General features: G+C 39.6%; 1 protein-coding gene across 1 annotated transcript in view; it reads right to left on the bottom strand.

Annotated features, from left to right (window-relative positions):
* Positions 1-14,097, bottom strand: part of SLC9A4 (solute carrier family 9 member A4) — a gene marked incomplete at its 5' end in the record, with an annotated part of 62,371 nt that overhangs the window by 22,307 nt on the left and 25,967 nt on the right. The window contains 4 exons of the mRNA XM_081264550.1: positions 1,118-1,204; positions 1,766-1,968; positions 4,969-5,186; positions 6,428-6,687. Coding sequence (XP_081120676.1) covers positions 1,118-1,204; positions 1,766-1,968; positions 4,969-5,186; positions 6,428-6,687 — 768 coding nt within the window. The remainder of the gene's footprint in view (positions 1-1,117; positions 1,205-1,765; positions 1,969-4,968; positions 5,187-6,427; positions 6,688-14,097) is intronic.

The raw sequence follows: 14,097 nt of genomic DNA, 5'->3' as shown, positions 1-14,097 counted from the left end.
TGGCCAATAAAACCACTCAGCTTGGAAGGCATGCTACCTTTTACATACAGGAAGTATGGCTCAGAGGGTAGAGTGAGCACTAGAGGGTAAAAGAAAGAATCTAAGGACATTATTTCCAGGCCTTGAAACCAAATGGAATTTTCCCAGAAGGACTTTGCAATTCACTTGGGATCCATGACTTCATTTTCACTTCCATTTCCCCACTTATCGAAAGGGAGTGTCAATACCTGTTATCCAGCAACTGTCCTTGCAGTATAATTAGGAAACAGATAACTAGTTTCCTGGCTTTTATAGGATGAGAAGTGAAACTGTGCCTTAAAATGGATGACCAAGAGTCCCTGATGTAGATGATTGAGATGATAATATCTGGGACATTTGAACTAATGAAATTTAGATGAGATATGGACTTGAAGTTGATGCTGTAGTGGATTTAGATTTCCATGATACTAGGATAGATTGAATATATTTTGCAGGTGGAACAAATATAAATCTTAGAGAGACAAGAGAGCAGAGTGTGGTAGGCAGAATAATGGTCTCCCAAAGAAGTTTACATCCTAATCTTTGAGACCTGTGAATATGTTGGTTTATATGCAAAGGAGAACTCAGATAACCACTGACTTTAAGACAGAGAGAACATCTAGGATTATCCATGTGGGCCCAACGCAATCACAATGGTCCTTCAGTGTGGAAAAGGAAGGCAGAAGAGCCACAGTGGTGTGACATGAGAGAGACCTGTCAGTCATTCCTGGCTTTCTGGATGGAAGGGACCCAGCCAAGGAACACGGGAAGCCTCTAGAAGCTGGAGGATACAGGAAAACAGATTCTTACCTAGAGCTTCCAGAAAGGTATCAAGCCTCCCACACCTTGATTGTGACCCATTTCAATGCCTACCTCCAGAACTCCAAGATAATACATTTGTGGTGTTTAAAGCCATAAACTTTTGTTAATTCCCTACAGCAGCAAAACTAGGAAACTAGTATGATCACTTTTAGTGGAGATAGGGAGGAAAGAGGCTACAAGTCTAGTGACATGTACCCAAGTCTCTAGAACATTCTCATAGGTGACAAATGGGCAACAACTTATGAACTCATTAATTATGATAAAAAACATAACTTACACGGGTATGAAGCTCTTCGTTGATGGATTCTTTTTTATTGGTCTTTCTGACATCCAGGTATCTGACCAGAGGGCCAATTGTGATGCCCTAGATCATAAACAATGAAATAAAGGGTTGTGCTGAGATGAAAATCACCACTATAGAGAACATACTTATTATGAAAATTATTACAATGACTAATTGGTACATGTTTGTTTCTAGCTTTTCTTGAATATATGCTTCTATGTTTACTTTTGTTCTTAATTCTTTTAAGGGCTATAATAAAAATCATACTATCTGTATTTTTATAAAGAACTTGATTTCATCCCTTAAAATAACATTTCATTAGTTTGTTAAGAGCTAATGCCAACTTAAAGAAAAACTTTTGCTATCTAGTAATAATTGGAGTCTCATTTTCAGAGATGTATAGTAGCATAGTTATTCACTTGTGATCCCAGGATATTTTATCAATGTGTTGCATGAATCAAAAAGCATCACATTTTAGAAGTCAGTGACCAATCATGAACATGACCTATACATTTTTGGGAATTTTGTTTGGGTATGGAACAGAAATCTAATCAGATGAGTTTCCTGTATTTGCATTTTTAAAATTAGATACACAGTCCTGAAGAGATCTATTTACATTAAACATTGAGGAAATCTACCAACCTGAATGAATGTAGTAAAATATATAACTACCAGTGTAGCAGTGACAAATAATTTCTTCCTAGGAAAAAGAGACAGAGGAAGCAGAAATGCTAGTGAAAAACTTCCAGCTCCTCGAACACCACTGTAGAAAATTATGCACTGGTCCTTGATGGAGAAGGGGAAAGTCCGAAACTGGTTACTGACATAGAAGAGGGCGAATACGCCTAGAAAGGGGGAGATACATATTAGAGCAGGGGCCGCAAATGGGTGGAGATCAAATGCTGGTGGGCTGAAGCGGAGGTCTCCCTGCCTGCCCTCCAACAAGGCAACCCGATTCAGCACACCCAGGAGCACGCTTCCCAAAGAGAACCCTCTGAAGGCCCTTCACTTGTTGGCTGGGGAGACCAAAGTGCCTCAACTTGGAAGTCTTCGCTGGTGGCTTCCTGCCATGTGTAGTTTGCACATGTGTGTTTAAAATAACAGAATCTTGCTGGGCAGAGTGGTGCACACTTGTAATCCCAGTGGCTCAGGAGGCTGAGAAAGGAGGATCGCAAGTTCAAAGGCAACCTTTGCAAAAGCGAGGTGCTACACAACACATTTGAGACCCGATCTCTAGATTAATACAAAACAGGGCTGGGGATGTGGCTCAGTGATCAAGCGCCCCTGTGTTCAATCCTTGGTAACCCCCAAAATAAAATAAAATAATATAATCTTGATTTTTGTGTGTGTTTAAGGGGATATTTTTAAGCTATATTCATAATGATTTCTCTGCCTTTCAAAATTAGTTAAAGCAAGGATATTATTTGGAAAAAAAAATGTTTATCTCATATTCTCACTGGCTTCCCAAAAGAGGTCTGGGATTTCAGTGTGAGGAGAGTTCTCTGCTTTCTAGTAACTGTGACCTCTAAAGCTGAGCCAATGTTTTCTGGTTGGCTCTGCTCATTTTGGGGTTCAATGCAACAAGTGAGGGGGCTCCCAAGGGCTGGGGCTGGGAACTCTTTTGCCAGAATTTCTTAAGCTGAAGTTGGAAGTTAGGGCAACGTGTCTGGACATAAAAGTGTTTTCTACTACACTAATTCTGCCTCCCAACGTGTCCCACAGGACTCAGCCACCACCAATGTGCTGGTTCCTGGTGCAAAAGGTTCCTCCCTGAAAGCTGTCACTAATGAAAGAAGAGGTTTTGTTTCAGTAGAATGAATCTCTCCATGTACTCATGGACCTCCAACCACACAGGCTTTACAGCCTCTGTTAACAGGGTTAATATAAAAGACAGAAGAATTCAAAGGTTTCCTTTTGTTTTGTTTGTACTGGTTTCTCTATATGCCAGTCGTGTGAACTTGAGCAAGGTTATTCGTCATTTCAAGCCCAGAATCTTCATCTGCATAATAGAGATGAGAGCCATCCCTTGGTTCTGGGCCCCCCACAGAGACCAAATTCCATGGATACTCAAGTCCCTCATATAAAATGGTGTGGCACTCGATGCAAACGAAGCACACTCTCCTGGATACCTGAAATCATCTCTCGATCATTTATAATGCCTAATAAAATATCAGTGCTATATCAATAGATGTTATGCTATATTTTTTAGGAATTAGGAAGAAAAGTCTGCACATGTTGGGTACAGGAAGGTTTTTCTTTTTCTACTATGATTGATCTGTGATTGGTTGAATCCATGGATGCAGAATGCAAGGATATAGAGAGCCAAGTATATTTACCTCAGAAGTCAGGCAAAACGATGAAATAAACTTAATATCCATAAATCACATAAAATGAGGCCTTGAATTTCCAAGCCTTCAAGAGCCCTTATAAACTCTCATCATCATTATTATTAGCAATAATGAGTCAGGATGGGAAGAGAATAAGCAATGAGTGGGAGAACTGGATTCTGACGCCTGCTCCGTCAATCACTGGAATGCAGTCAATTGGCCCCTCCATCAATGGCGGCCCCATCGGTTCTCTCAATTATAAGATTATGGAGTTGGGCTAGATGGTCACTAAGGGTAAACAATGTTGATATAGCCACAATATTAATCTTCTTGTTGGTTTCTCTATATGCCAGTCGTGTGAATTCACTCTAATGTTATTTCTTTTGATATTAGTTCCACTTCCCTGAAGATTTGTAGAATATTGGAACTTGAAAGACATCTAAAATTTTGGGTGGTGGAGGAAGATCTTTGAATAGATAAATGTCTGCCAAGTTCAAATGACTTGTGAATAACCATGATGGGATCTGATTTCAGATTTGAATGTATACCAAAGTTTCTTTAATTGTTTTTCCACCAGGGACCCAGTAGGCATACATATTCCACTGTCCTTATGAATATTTTAATATTTCTGCCTTCTTATTATTCTTTCCTAGATCCTAAAAGCCATCCTAAATTAATTTGAAGTTGATACATTCAATGTAAGTTCTCAACCACTTCTCCTAATTTCTCTGAGTAATTGATTTTAAAAGATGAGTCGAAGTCATTAGAAAATATAATGTTTCTAATTAAATAGAAACACATATATTGTAGCTCAGTGCCTAATGTATTTTTTTTCTGGTTCCTGAAACAAATGTTCAAGATAAATCAGCAATCATTGAATCTCAATTTCAAAAATTATGCACGCTTTACAAGGGGGAGATCATTTAATTTATAGTTGTCCTTACTAATTCATATTGAGTTCTTTTTAAAATAAGAATTCACTTCCTGGCCCTTTCTTTGCTAGATACCCATGCACTAAACCCTCAAACTAACTGTGCTATTTAGAGGGATATGTAAGTGTATTTGCCTTACACAATTTTGAAGTTCTCACTTATCCTGTAACAAATGTGTAAATACCCACAGTTTATAATCTATATCTGATTTAAGGTGCAAGAGGGTAAAAATTGGCAAAGAAGTGAAGTGCAAGGGATACGTTTACTGAGCTATATTTAAATGTGTAGATGTAAAAGTTCAGTCTTCAATTAAAAGAGAAAATATTCTTTGCTTCCTCCCAGCTTCAGTGCAGAACCTTATCTGCCAGCCACTCATAACTTTGAGCTGATGGAGGGAACAAACCTAAAACATTCTTGGTCACTACAAGGTGCCAACCCTCCTCTAAGCAATAAAACCAGTTAGCACCAACTCACTGCTTATGGTTTTATATGGCAGAAAGGAATAAAGAGAACTAGGAAAAAAAAAAGAAGAAAAAGAAAAACCAACAAGCTGGGTAGGAGTCTTTGGGGCCCTGCTGTTTCTTACTGATGGCTCTCCAGATCTGGCAGAAAACCAGAGTGAAGCAGATGAAGGCCCAGTTCCACTCATGGTTCTTCCCAATGGTGGACACGCCCATGAAGATGAAGATCAAGGTCTCGCTGACGCTGCTCAGCATCTTCATGAAATACTTGATGGTCGTGTAGGACGTCTGGGACACATTTTCTTCCACATACTTTTTCATTGTCACGGCGCACGCTGTGATTCTACAATGGGAACAGAGTCTCATAGAGATGCAACAAGTTTCACTTCTCCACAAAATATCCTCCCCACTGGCAAAACTACAGATCCTTGAAGCAAGTCTGTATCCAGAAAAGGCAACCCCTCTGCTCCCTTTCTCTGCCTATACATCTTGCACACATTTTCTCTCTCTCCCCTCTGGAAGGGGGGGGGGATACAAGGGAAGGTGAATATGGTAGAGAAAGTGGGTATGGCATGGCTTTCACATAACAAAATGGAGGGAAACCATGCCAGAGAACAAGAAGCAAAAGGTTTCTCTACCTTCCTACCTTCATTGAGAGCTTTGTCGGTCTCTGCCTTAAACCAAAATAAATCCCACTTAAGTTGGATAGACAGAATAACTCAGGGAGGCCCTGATTTCTTACACTCGAGCAAATGGCTTATAATTATTTTATGACAAATCTTCCATTTCGAATGCTTCTGTTCTGCAGCCATTTAGAAAGTATGGGGAAATGAAAGAACTTTGCCTTGTCTTGATGGGTTTTGTCATTTTAAATACTTAGCACCTACATTGTTATTTTTATAGGTATCCCTACACAATAGAATTAAATAGCTCTGCCTGAAGAGTTAGAGATGAGGACAATGTCATAGAGAAAAACACATGATCAATTATAGTGAGCCAAATTGAGAAGACTCAGTCTCAGAAAAACATATCAAGTTTACAAGGAACAGGAGGATAAACATCTCAAAAATGTCTGCATCAGAACAAAGAAATCTGTATTTCCAGTCTTATTCCATCTGCATAATGTCATTCCAGGCTGAAGTGTCATGGAACTCTGATCTGATTTGAAGGGAACCACAGAGAGCAGAGCCCAGGAATGGAAGCTCTTTGTGGCATGGCTCCCTTCTACTTTATAGTTAATTTTTCAAAGAAAATCTTAAAAACCACAAAGATAGATTTTAACCTTGAACTTTCCCCTAGCTTTTCTCTGCACCAGCTTTTCTGTGAGTCCTAAATTGGTATGATAATTGCTCTCCTCAAGCAAATCGAGGGAACAAATGCAAATGTTGGAGAGAATATTTGTTTGGCAAAAGATATGAATCAGATCTCACAAAAGTTTTTTTTTTTTTTTAAATATCCTACATCTTGCAAGACCTTTGGGGAGTAATATCAGAAGTCACGCCTTTTCCAGATGCTTGGTTCACCCTCTGTGGTCCTGAACTTTCTCTGTTTGACTAGGAGACTCAGTACTTGGATTGTACTCACGCCAGGATGCCAGAGAGATAGAGTGTTTCTGCAACTAAGTAAGACAGATAGCTGAACATGAAGACGATGAGCGGTTCGATTGCAGAGATATTCTGAGTGAAACGTGTGATAAACGCAGAAATAAATCCAAAAATGACGCCAAAAAATACTCCCCCACACCCCACAATGATGAATCGGGCACATCCAGCCAAAATGTCGACAGGTTCTATGTCTTCGAATTTATGCATCTTTGTGAAGGCAATTAATATATTGTATAAGACCTAGACAAAAAAAATGAAATAAAGATGATAAACAGGAATTAGAAAATTTTCATACACCTTTTCTCAACTTTGTGGTTAGTTAAATAATATACAACAATAAATTCCACAAGAAATACTAACATGGCTACCTAACTTTTAAATATATTCCAAGTAGTTTAAATGCATTCACATTCACAAAGAGAAAGCATAATACTGGTCGCTTGTAACCAAGCACATGCTTGAAATCGATACACTAGCTGGGTGTGGTGGTACATGCCTATAATCCCAGTGGCTAGGGAGGCTGAGGCAAGAGGATCGCGAGTTCAAAGCCAGCCTCAGCAACTTAGTGAGGACTGAAATAACTCAGGGACATCCTGTCTCAAAATTAAAAAAAATAAAAATAAAAAGTGCTAGAAATGTGGAACAGTGATTAGGTGCCCCTGGGTTCAACCCCTAGTATCCAAAAAATAAATATGCTAATTACCCAGATTTGATCATTCGATATTGTTTACATAGATCAGATTATTTTCATGTCTGCTCTTTAAACATTTCTCCTTTAAAGTGAGCACTAGGTTGAGCTCTCTTAAGAGGTGGGGCAGAAGGCACACTGAAGGATAAAGTTTTCTTGGGATCCTCCAGAGACAGTCATGTGGAGGGTAAGGATTTCTGGTGGAGCCTGGCTTTGCCATGATTCCTGAAAGGGATCCCTTTGCAACCCTGCAGCTTCAGGTTCGTGTGATAATCTGCCAACAGAAAGCCCCAGCATGGCCCAGGTATAGCATGTCTGTGCCCTTGGGGTCCGAAGTAGTCGTTCTCCCTGTGTAGTCATGGCCCCTTCTCCTGCCTGCAGCTAGCTCCTCCTGAGGCCCCCGGAGCCCAGGCTTCTACTGCACCAGGGATTGCTGAGCTCTGACCCTGCCTGCCTTCCAGAAGATGCTCTTTCACTTGTCCAGCCACTCTAGACCAGCTCCAGTCTGCTAACCCACCTCCTCTGCTTTCTAGTGTCCAGATACACACCTTTCCCAGTAGGATCTGAATCCCATCCAAGTGTCTTGTTCCTGGGATGCCCTCCCTTAGCCCTTGGGACCACAGTTCCCATACATCTATTAATTATAAACTTATCACAGTTAATAAATTTTACATAAAAATTTTCTCTCTAATCTACTGTGTGGTTTCTCTTTCCCAACTGAACCAACCTACTACAGTCTTCATATACAGATGGTCCCTGACTTAGGATGATTTGACTTACAATTTTTTTTTCAACTTTATGGTGGTGTGAAAGAGATATGCATTCAGTTGAAGCTGTACTTTGAATTTTGAATTTGGAACTTTTCCCAGGCTCATGATCTGCAGATATACTCTCTCATGAGGCTGGGCAGCAGCAATGCAGCTCCCAGTTAGCTGTGTTGCTCAGCTGAGATGCTTAGGGGGTTAGGCGTTTTAAGTGCATTTTCAATTTGTGAATTTGCTACTTAACAGTGGGTTTATCAGAACCTGGCCCTATTGAGTAGTGTCCATATGTCATCTTAATGACTTCTCCAAACCACTGTGGTCTATGTAAGACACACTCTTAATCTCCCTATTATGGCTCTACTTATTTTCACATTTATTTTGGAATTACAGGGATGTACTTATCATTTTGCAGCCCAGAACTTAGACCAAGCTTCTGTAAAGTGGCAGCAGACATTCAGGTAATGAGACCTATAAAACAGATGAAGTAAGATAGCTGCAGAAAACAAAGATCTTTGAGAATATCAGTCCCTGGGAATCCTGCTAAACCACAGCATACACACATTTGCCATTATCTGCACGTAGCAGGACAAATGAAAAAAAAAATCAGAGCAGGGGACAGAAGATAAATCTCAAGGAAACAGTCACTGTAAGTATATTCTGAATCACAGAAGGACCACTGGGACTCTCTGGGAATGACTGGGTCTATTCCTCATTCATCCCCTCCCTGTCTGAGCCCATTTTCTGCTGCATAAGAGAATATCACAGACTGGGTAATGATGAACAATAGACATTTATTTGGCTCACAATTCTGGAGGCTGGTAAGTCCAAGAGCATGGTGCCAGCATCTGGTGAGGGGCCTTTCTGATTCATAGAACATGACAGAAAGGGAAGGCAAGCACACCTGAGCCAGACAGAGAAGGCAAGAGGAACCTGAATTTATCACAAACCCACTCTGGAGATAACCCAACCTGTGATACTGACATTAGTCTAGTTAATTCATTGACTCACCTCATAAAGGTTCACCCTCTCAACACTCTCACAAGGCAATTAAATTTCAAAGTGAGTCCTGCAGGGGACACCCACACCTGCCTTCACACTTGGCTCTCCTCTTATTTCTGGATGTGGTTCCTCTCCTCTGCACCCTACCAAGGTTCCCCAGGCTGGAGCCTACCGTTCTAGTTCAATCTTCCTTATTAAGACCCTCCATTCTTCAGCATGACTGACAGCTTTGGGGTTCGGGAATTATCGGAAATGCATGCCATTGTGTGCAGACATTGATCCCTGGGTGGCAGAATCTGGCCCCTTGGTCTGTGGTCTGCAGGCAGCTGCAGTCATTCCCTCCAAAGCCTACTTCCAAGACTTGCCCCACCCTGCAAGGACTGCTCTATACCTGGTGTCTCCCCTTATGATAAGAAATGGCTAATTTCCCACAGAGAGAGATAGACAATAAATGATGACTCATCTGCAAAGCTGTCTTTAGGTTGGTTTCTTGTTGTGTACATAATCATAAACTATTGGAATACATTGAAAACAAAGCCCCAGTTCATCTCATTTGCTCTCTCCTCTAAGCAGGGCCTTGCATTTATTAGAGGGGTTTCCTCTATTGAGAAAGTAGAAGCAACTGATGAATAGGAATGGACATCCTAGCTTTTGGGGAGACCTGGAGTCACCATGCATACTATTTGTACATTTTCTACAGAGATCAAAATTCCTAGAACATGACTCTTGGCTTTGGAATGTTGGCAAAAAGGGTCATTCCTCAAAGGAGCTCAAGAGCTACAAACTGTCCTTTAGAGTTCCCCATTGCCAATGGACTTTGCTGCCAGGGACACAAGAAGGGTGCACAATGACCCTAGAATCACAAGTTCACATGTCCTTCACCATGTAGCTTGGGACCCTGATTTCTGTGTATTTTCCCAAAGCTCTAAGAATAAAGTGCTGCAAGCTAGGTGCTTGAAGGAGTGGGAGTTTATTCTCTCAGTGCTCTGGAGACTGGATATCCTGGATATCAAGATGGGCCAGGGTCATGCTCCCTTAGAAAGTGTGAAGGGGGGATTCCTCCTTGTCCCCTCCTTGTTCCTAGTGTTTTTAGGCAATCCTCAGTGTTCCTTGTCTTATGGACACATTGCTCCAGGCTCTGTCACCTCTTCATATGGCTTCCTCTGTGTGTCTCCTCTGTGCACCTGGTCATTTCAACAGGACACCAGTCATTAGATTAGGGCCCACCTTGGTCCAATGTGAGCTCGTCTTAACTAATCACTGTGCAAATACACTGTTTTCAAATAAGGTCATGTTGTAGGTGTCAAGGTGGACTTGAATTTGTATGTTTGTCAGAGAGGTATACCTGATATAGTTTCTGTAACCAAAATGTCCACAAAAATGAAATTAACTTGTATTATAGACTAGCATTCTTGATTTATAAATCTCTTGGAGCACCAATAATTTATTTTGAATCTTATAAGGTCCTAAGCGGTGGTGTATCCCCTCCAAATGGATCAGTGTTTTACTTTTAATGCAATAAGCAGCCAGTGGCTGATAAGCTTGGTTAGATAAGGAATGTGGACAGATTGTAAAAAAAAAAAAAAAAAAAAAAAAAAAAAAACTTGCTTCCTTTCCCAAAGAGAAGGTTCTAGTGCATTTTCTGGGAGAAGGAGAAAGTGGAAAAGTTGAAAAAGAATCAGAAAGCTTAGTGCAAATTTGCCCAAGCAAGGACCCCCCCCCCACACACACACACAAACACACACACAATGCATATTGTGATGTGTATCTCTTAATATGAAATGAAGAAAGGAGTTACTTTGAAAAAGGAATATTTGTAGAAATCTTAAACCAGATTTGCTTAGGTATACATACAAAAGTGAAGAAATTTTAAGAAACAAAAATGCTAAAGAAACCTCCATGCATGGCTCACCATCCCTTCCAGATAAATGAATATCATAAATTTGTCCTTTCTAATCCTACCTGCCTGCCTATCATCTACCTATGTTGGCATCCATCATCCATCTCTCCATTTGTGGCAGTGAGAGTGTTTCATATCTCTGACTGCAGGGAATGAAATGTCCAGCCACCTGCTGTATTTTAATTCTTGTGTTCTGTTCTCAGCTAAGGAGTGTGGCAGGGGCACTAAAATATGTACTTTGTCAGAAGGCAGGCCTCCTACGGTAGGTGTCCCTGGCCTGAGGACTCTGTGATGAGCTTGGTAAACTCTTTCAATGTCCCTTTCTCCTTCCACTGTGGTCACTCTGTAAGGGATTCTCAGAGTTCTCCCCTCCCTTGGGTTCCTCCTTCTTGGGAGGTATTGCACATCTAATACCCTCTGGGTGTCTGATCTATGGATAACCTGAACAATATGCATGGATTTATTGTCCATCTGTGGATCAATAATATTTTACAAAACTGTTATTATACTGGTCTATGTTATTTAAACAAATGAAGCTGTGTTTTCAGGAAAAGCTAATCCAAGTATTTGAAATTTGTGATTTATGGTTTCAAAATAAATGTAAAATAAACTTCATGGTTGTACCCTGATGCAGTGAGTTTATTTAGATTCATTCCACTTTCTGCCAGACCTTGGAGGAATCTGTGTGTGGGTCTTAGGAGCCCTGGGTTTTTCATTTCTGGAGTTGAACTCCCAAAGAAATGAAGCCAAGATGAGAAGCCAGACCTGGTTTCACAAGTCCAGATCAGGAAGGTTTGAATGAGGTTAAGTGAGGTTTATTTGACTCTCAAATCCAGAGGAAACTCGGGAAACATGATTGAGATACAAAGATTTGAATATCACTACCACAAATAAAAACATTTTACATAGCTTGCCAGATCACAAACAGCTACTGAATCCATTGCAGTGGCCTGGGAAAGCCAATCAGTACAGCCCTGAAATTTACCCTGGTGTATCCTAAAGGAGGATGTCAGGGAACATTCAGAAGGGTACACAATTAGGAAGACTGCATTTATAGGCACAATCCATAGGACTATGTGCAAAACAATTCTTACCTTTCAGATTAGTAGGTTCTAGGTATCACTACAGGAAAAATAGTGTCTTTGAATTCATTTTAAATCACAATAGTGTGTGTGTGTGTGTGTGTGTGTGTGTGTGTGTGTATGTGTGTGTGTGTGAGAGAGAGAGAGAGAGAGAGAAGTCAAGGTTAAATCTGTTTTTGACACAAGGAGAACAGGTTAGAGTTTCCTCCTTTCTCATTGTCTCAGGGAATGGTCCTTTTACAAGATGTAATTGCAAATCTCCCCAATTATAACACTAGCCACTCCGATACCACTGTGCATGTTCTGTTTAACCCAGAGAAACTCACGTGACGCCTGACAACAGCCCACCAACCAAGGCTCAGCAGAGATGGAGGGTCAATTGCAAGTATGCTAGATTTTTTCTTGTCAACCTCATGGAGGAATAATTTACATATAATAAACTGCATCTAAAATGAATGAATTCTGGCCATTGTATATGTACATAAAACCAAGGCTGTGATCAAGATATAGAATATTTGCACAAACCCAGAGAGGCTCCTCATTCCTCTTTTGAAGTCTATGTCCAGGTTGTTTTAATTTATTTCCTTCACTCTGACCCTAACCTCAGGAAACTTCTGATCTATTATAGATGAATTTGCATTTTAATTGAAATAAATAATATGGTATGAACTCTGTGGTGTCTGATTTCATTAGCTTAGTATAATATTTCTGGAAATTATTGCTGTTGTTGCAGGTATCAGTGGTCTATTTCTTTGTATTCCTCTCGTTTTCTAATACATGGTTATAGAAAATTTCAGCCACCCCGTCACCTGGTAATGAGCATTTGTTCTCCCTGACCTCAGTGTTTGGTTATTTGAATATTGCTACTGTGAATTTCACAATTCTGTTGTGCAGATATATGCTTTTTTTTCTGTTGGATAAATACTTGGGAGTAGAATGGTTAGGTAATACGGTTGACACAGGCTAAACTTTTAAAGAGACTTCCAAATAGCTTTCCAAAGCCATTGTATCATTTTGTCTTCCTAACTAGAAATGCATCCCAGTCTTTTTCTTTTCTTTCTTTCTTTTTTTTTTTTAATAAGGTGTCATGCTAAGTTGCTGAATTTGGCTTTGAACTTCAAATCTTCCTGCCTTGGCCAGCCGAACCACCAGGATAACAGATATGAGCCACCACACCCGGCTGATAACTGCCTTCTTTTGTGATACACATGTTTAAATATTTGGCAGTTTTTAATGAAGTTGTTTTTTTGTTATTATTGAGTTGTAAAATTCTTTATATATTCTTCATAAATTCATTGGGAGGTATGCGCATAGAGAATAAGTTCTTTGTTCTTTAGCTTGTCTTCTTGTTTTATACTTAAAAGTGCATGTTAAAGATCAAAACTTATTCTTTTGATAAAATCCAGGTTATTATGTTATTTCCCTTTTTGGTTTGCTTGTTTATGATTTTCCTGTTTTGACAATTCCATGATTAGCTAGATTTTGGTTCTATGTTTTCTTCAGGAGACTTATAATTTTATCTTTACATTTAGGCTATGACACACTTTGTGTTGATTTTTAAATATGATTTGAGGTAGGAGGTGATTTTCATGATTTTCTACATGAATATTCAGATATTTCAGTAGCAATTGTTGAAAAGACTCCTCTTCTATTGAACTGCCTCAGTTATTTGACAAAAGTCAATTGACCATGTATATGTAAGTCTATTTCCAGGTTGTTTTAATTTGTTTTATAATTTACATGTCTATTCTTCAATCAACATTGTGAATTTTGTAGTATAATTATAATTATTGTGACATTATAATATGCCTTCAAATATATTTTCAAGTTTTGTTCTTCTTTAAAAAAAATGCTTCATGTATTCTTGGTCATTTGAGCTGCCAAACAGAACTTAGAATCAGCTTTATGAATTTTAAATAAGCCGGGCATGGTGGCACAGGCCTGTAATCCCAGCAACTTAGGAGGCTGAGACAGGAGGATCTCAAGTTCATAGCCAGCCTTAGTAACTTAGTGTGGCCCTAAGCAACTCAGCAAGATCTTGTCTCTAAATAAAATATCAAAAAGGACTGGGGATGTGGCTTAGTGGTTAAGTGTCCCGAGTTCAATCCCCAGTACCAAAACAAACAAACAAAAACAAACAAACAAAAAATCTATTTAAAAACATTCATGGGAAATTTGTTGGAATTTAAATCTTAAAATTTACCAATTTGTTGGAAG

Source organism: Spermophilus citellus (assembly GCF_964194105.1).
Source record: "Spermophilus citellus genome assembly, chromosome: 13".
In the NCBI taxonomy this organism is placed as follows: domain Eukaryota; kingdom Metazoa; phylum Chordata; class Mammalia; order Rodentia; family Sciuridae; genus Spermophilus; species Spermophilus citellus.
This window is presented reverse-complemented; position numbering and strand designations above follow the sequence as displayed.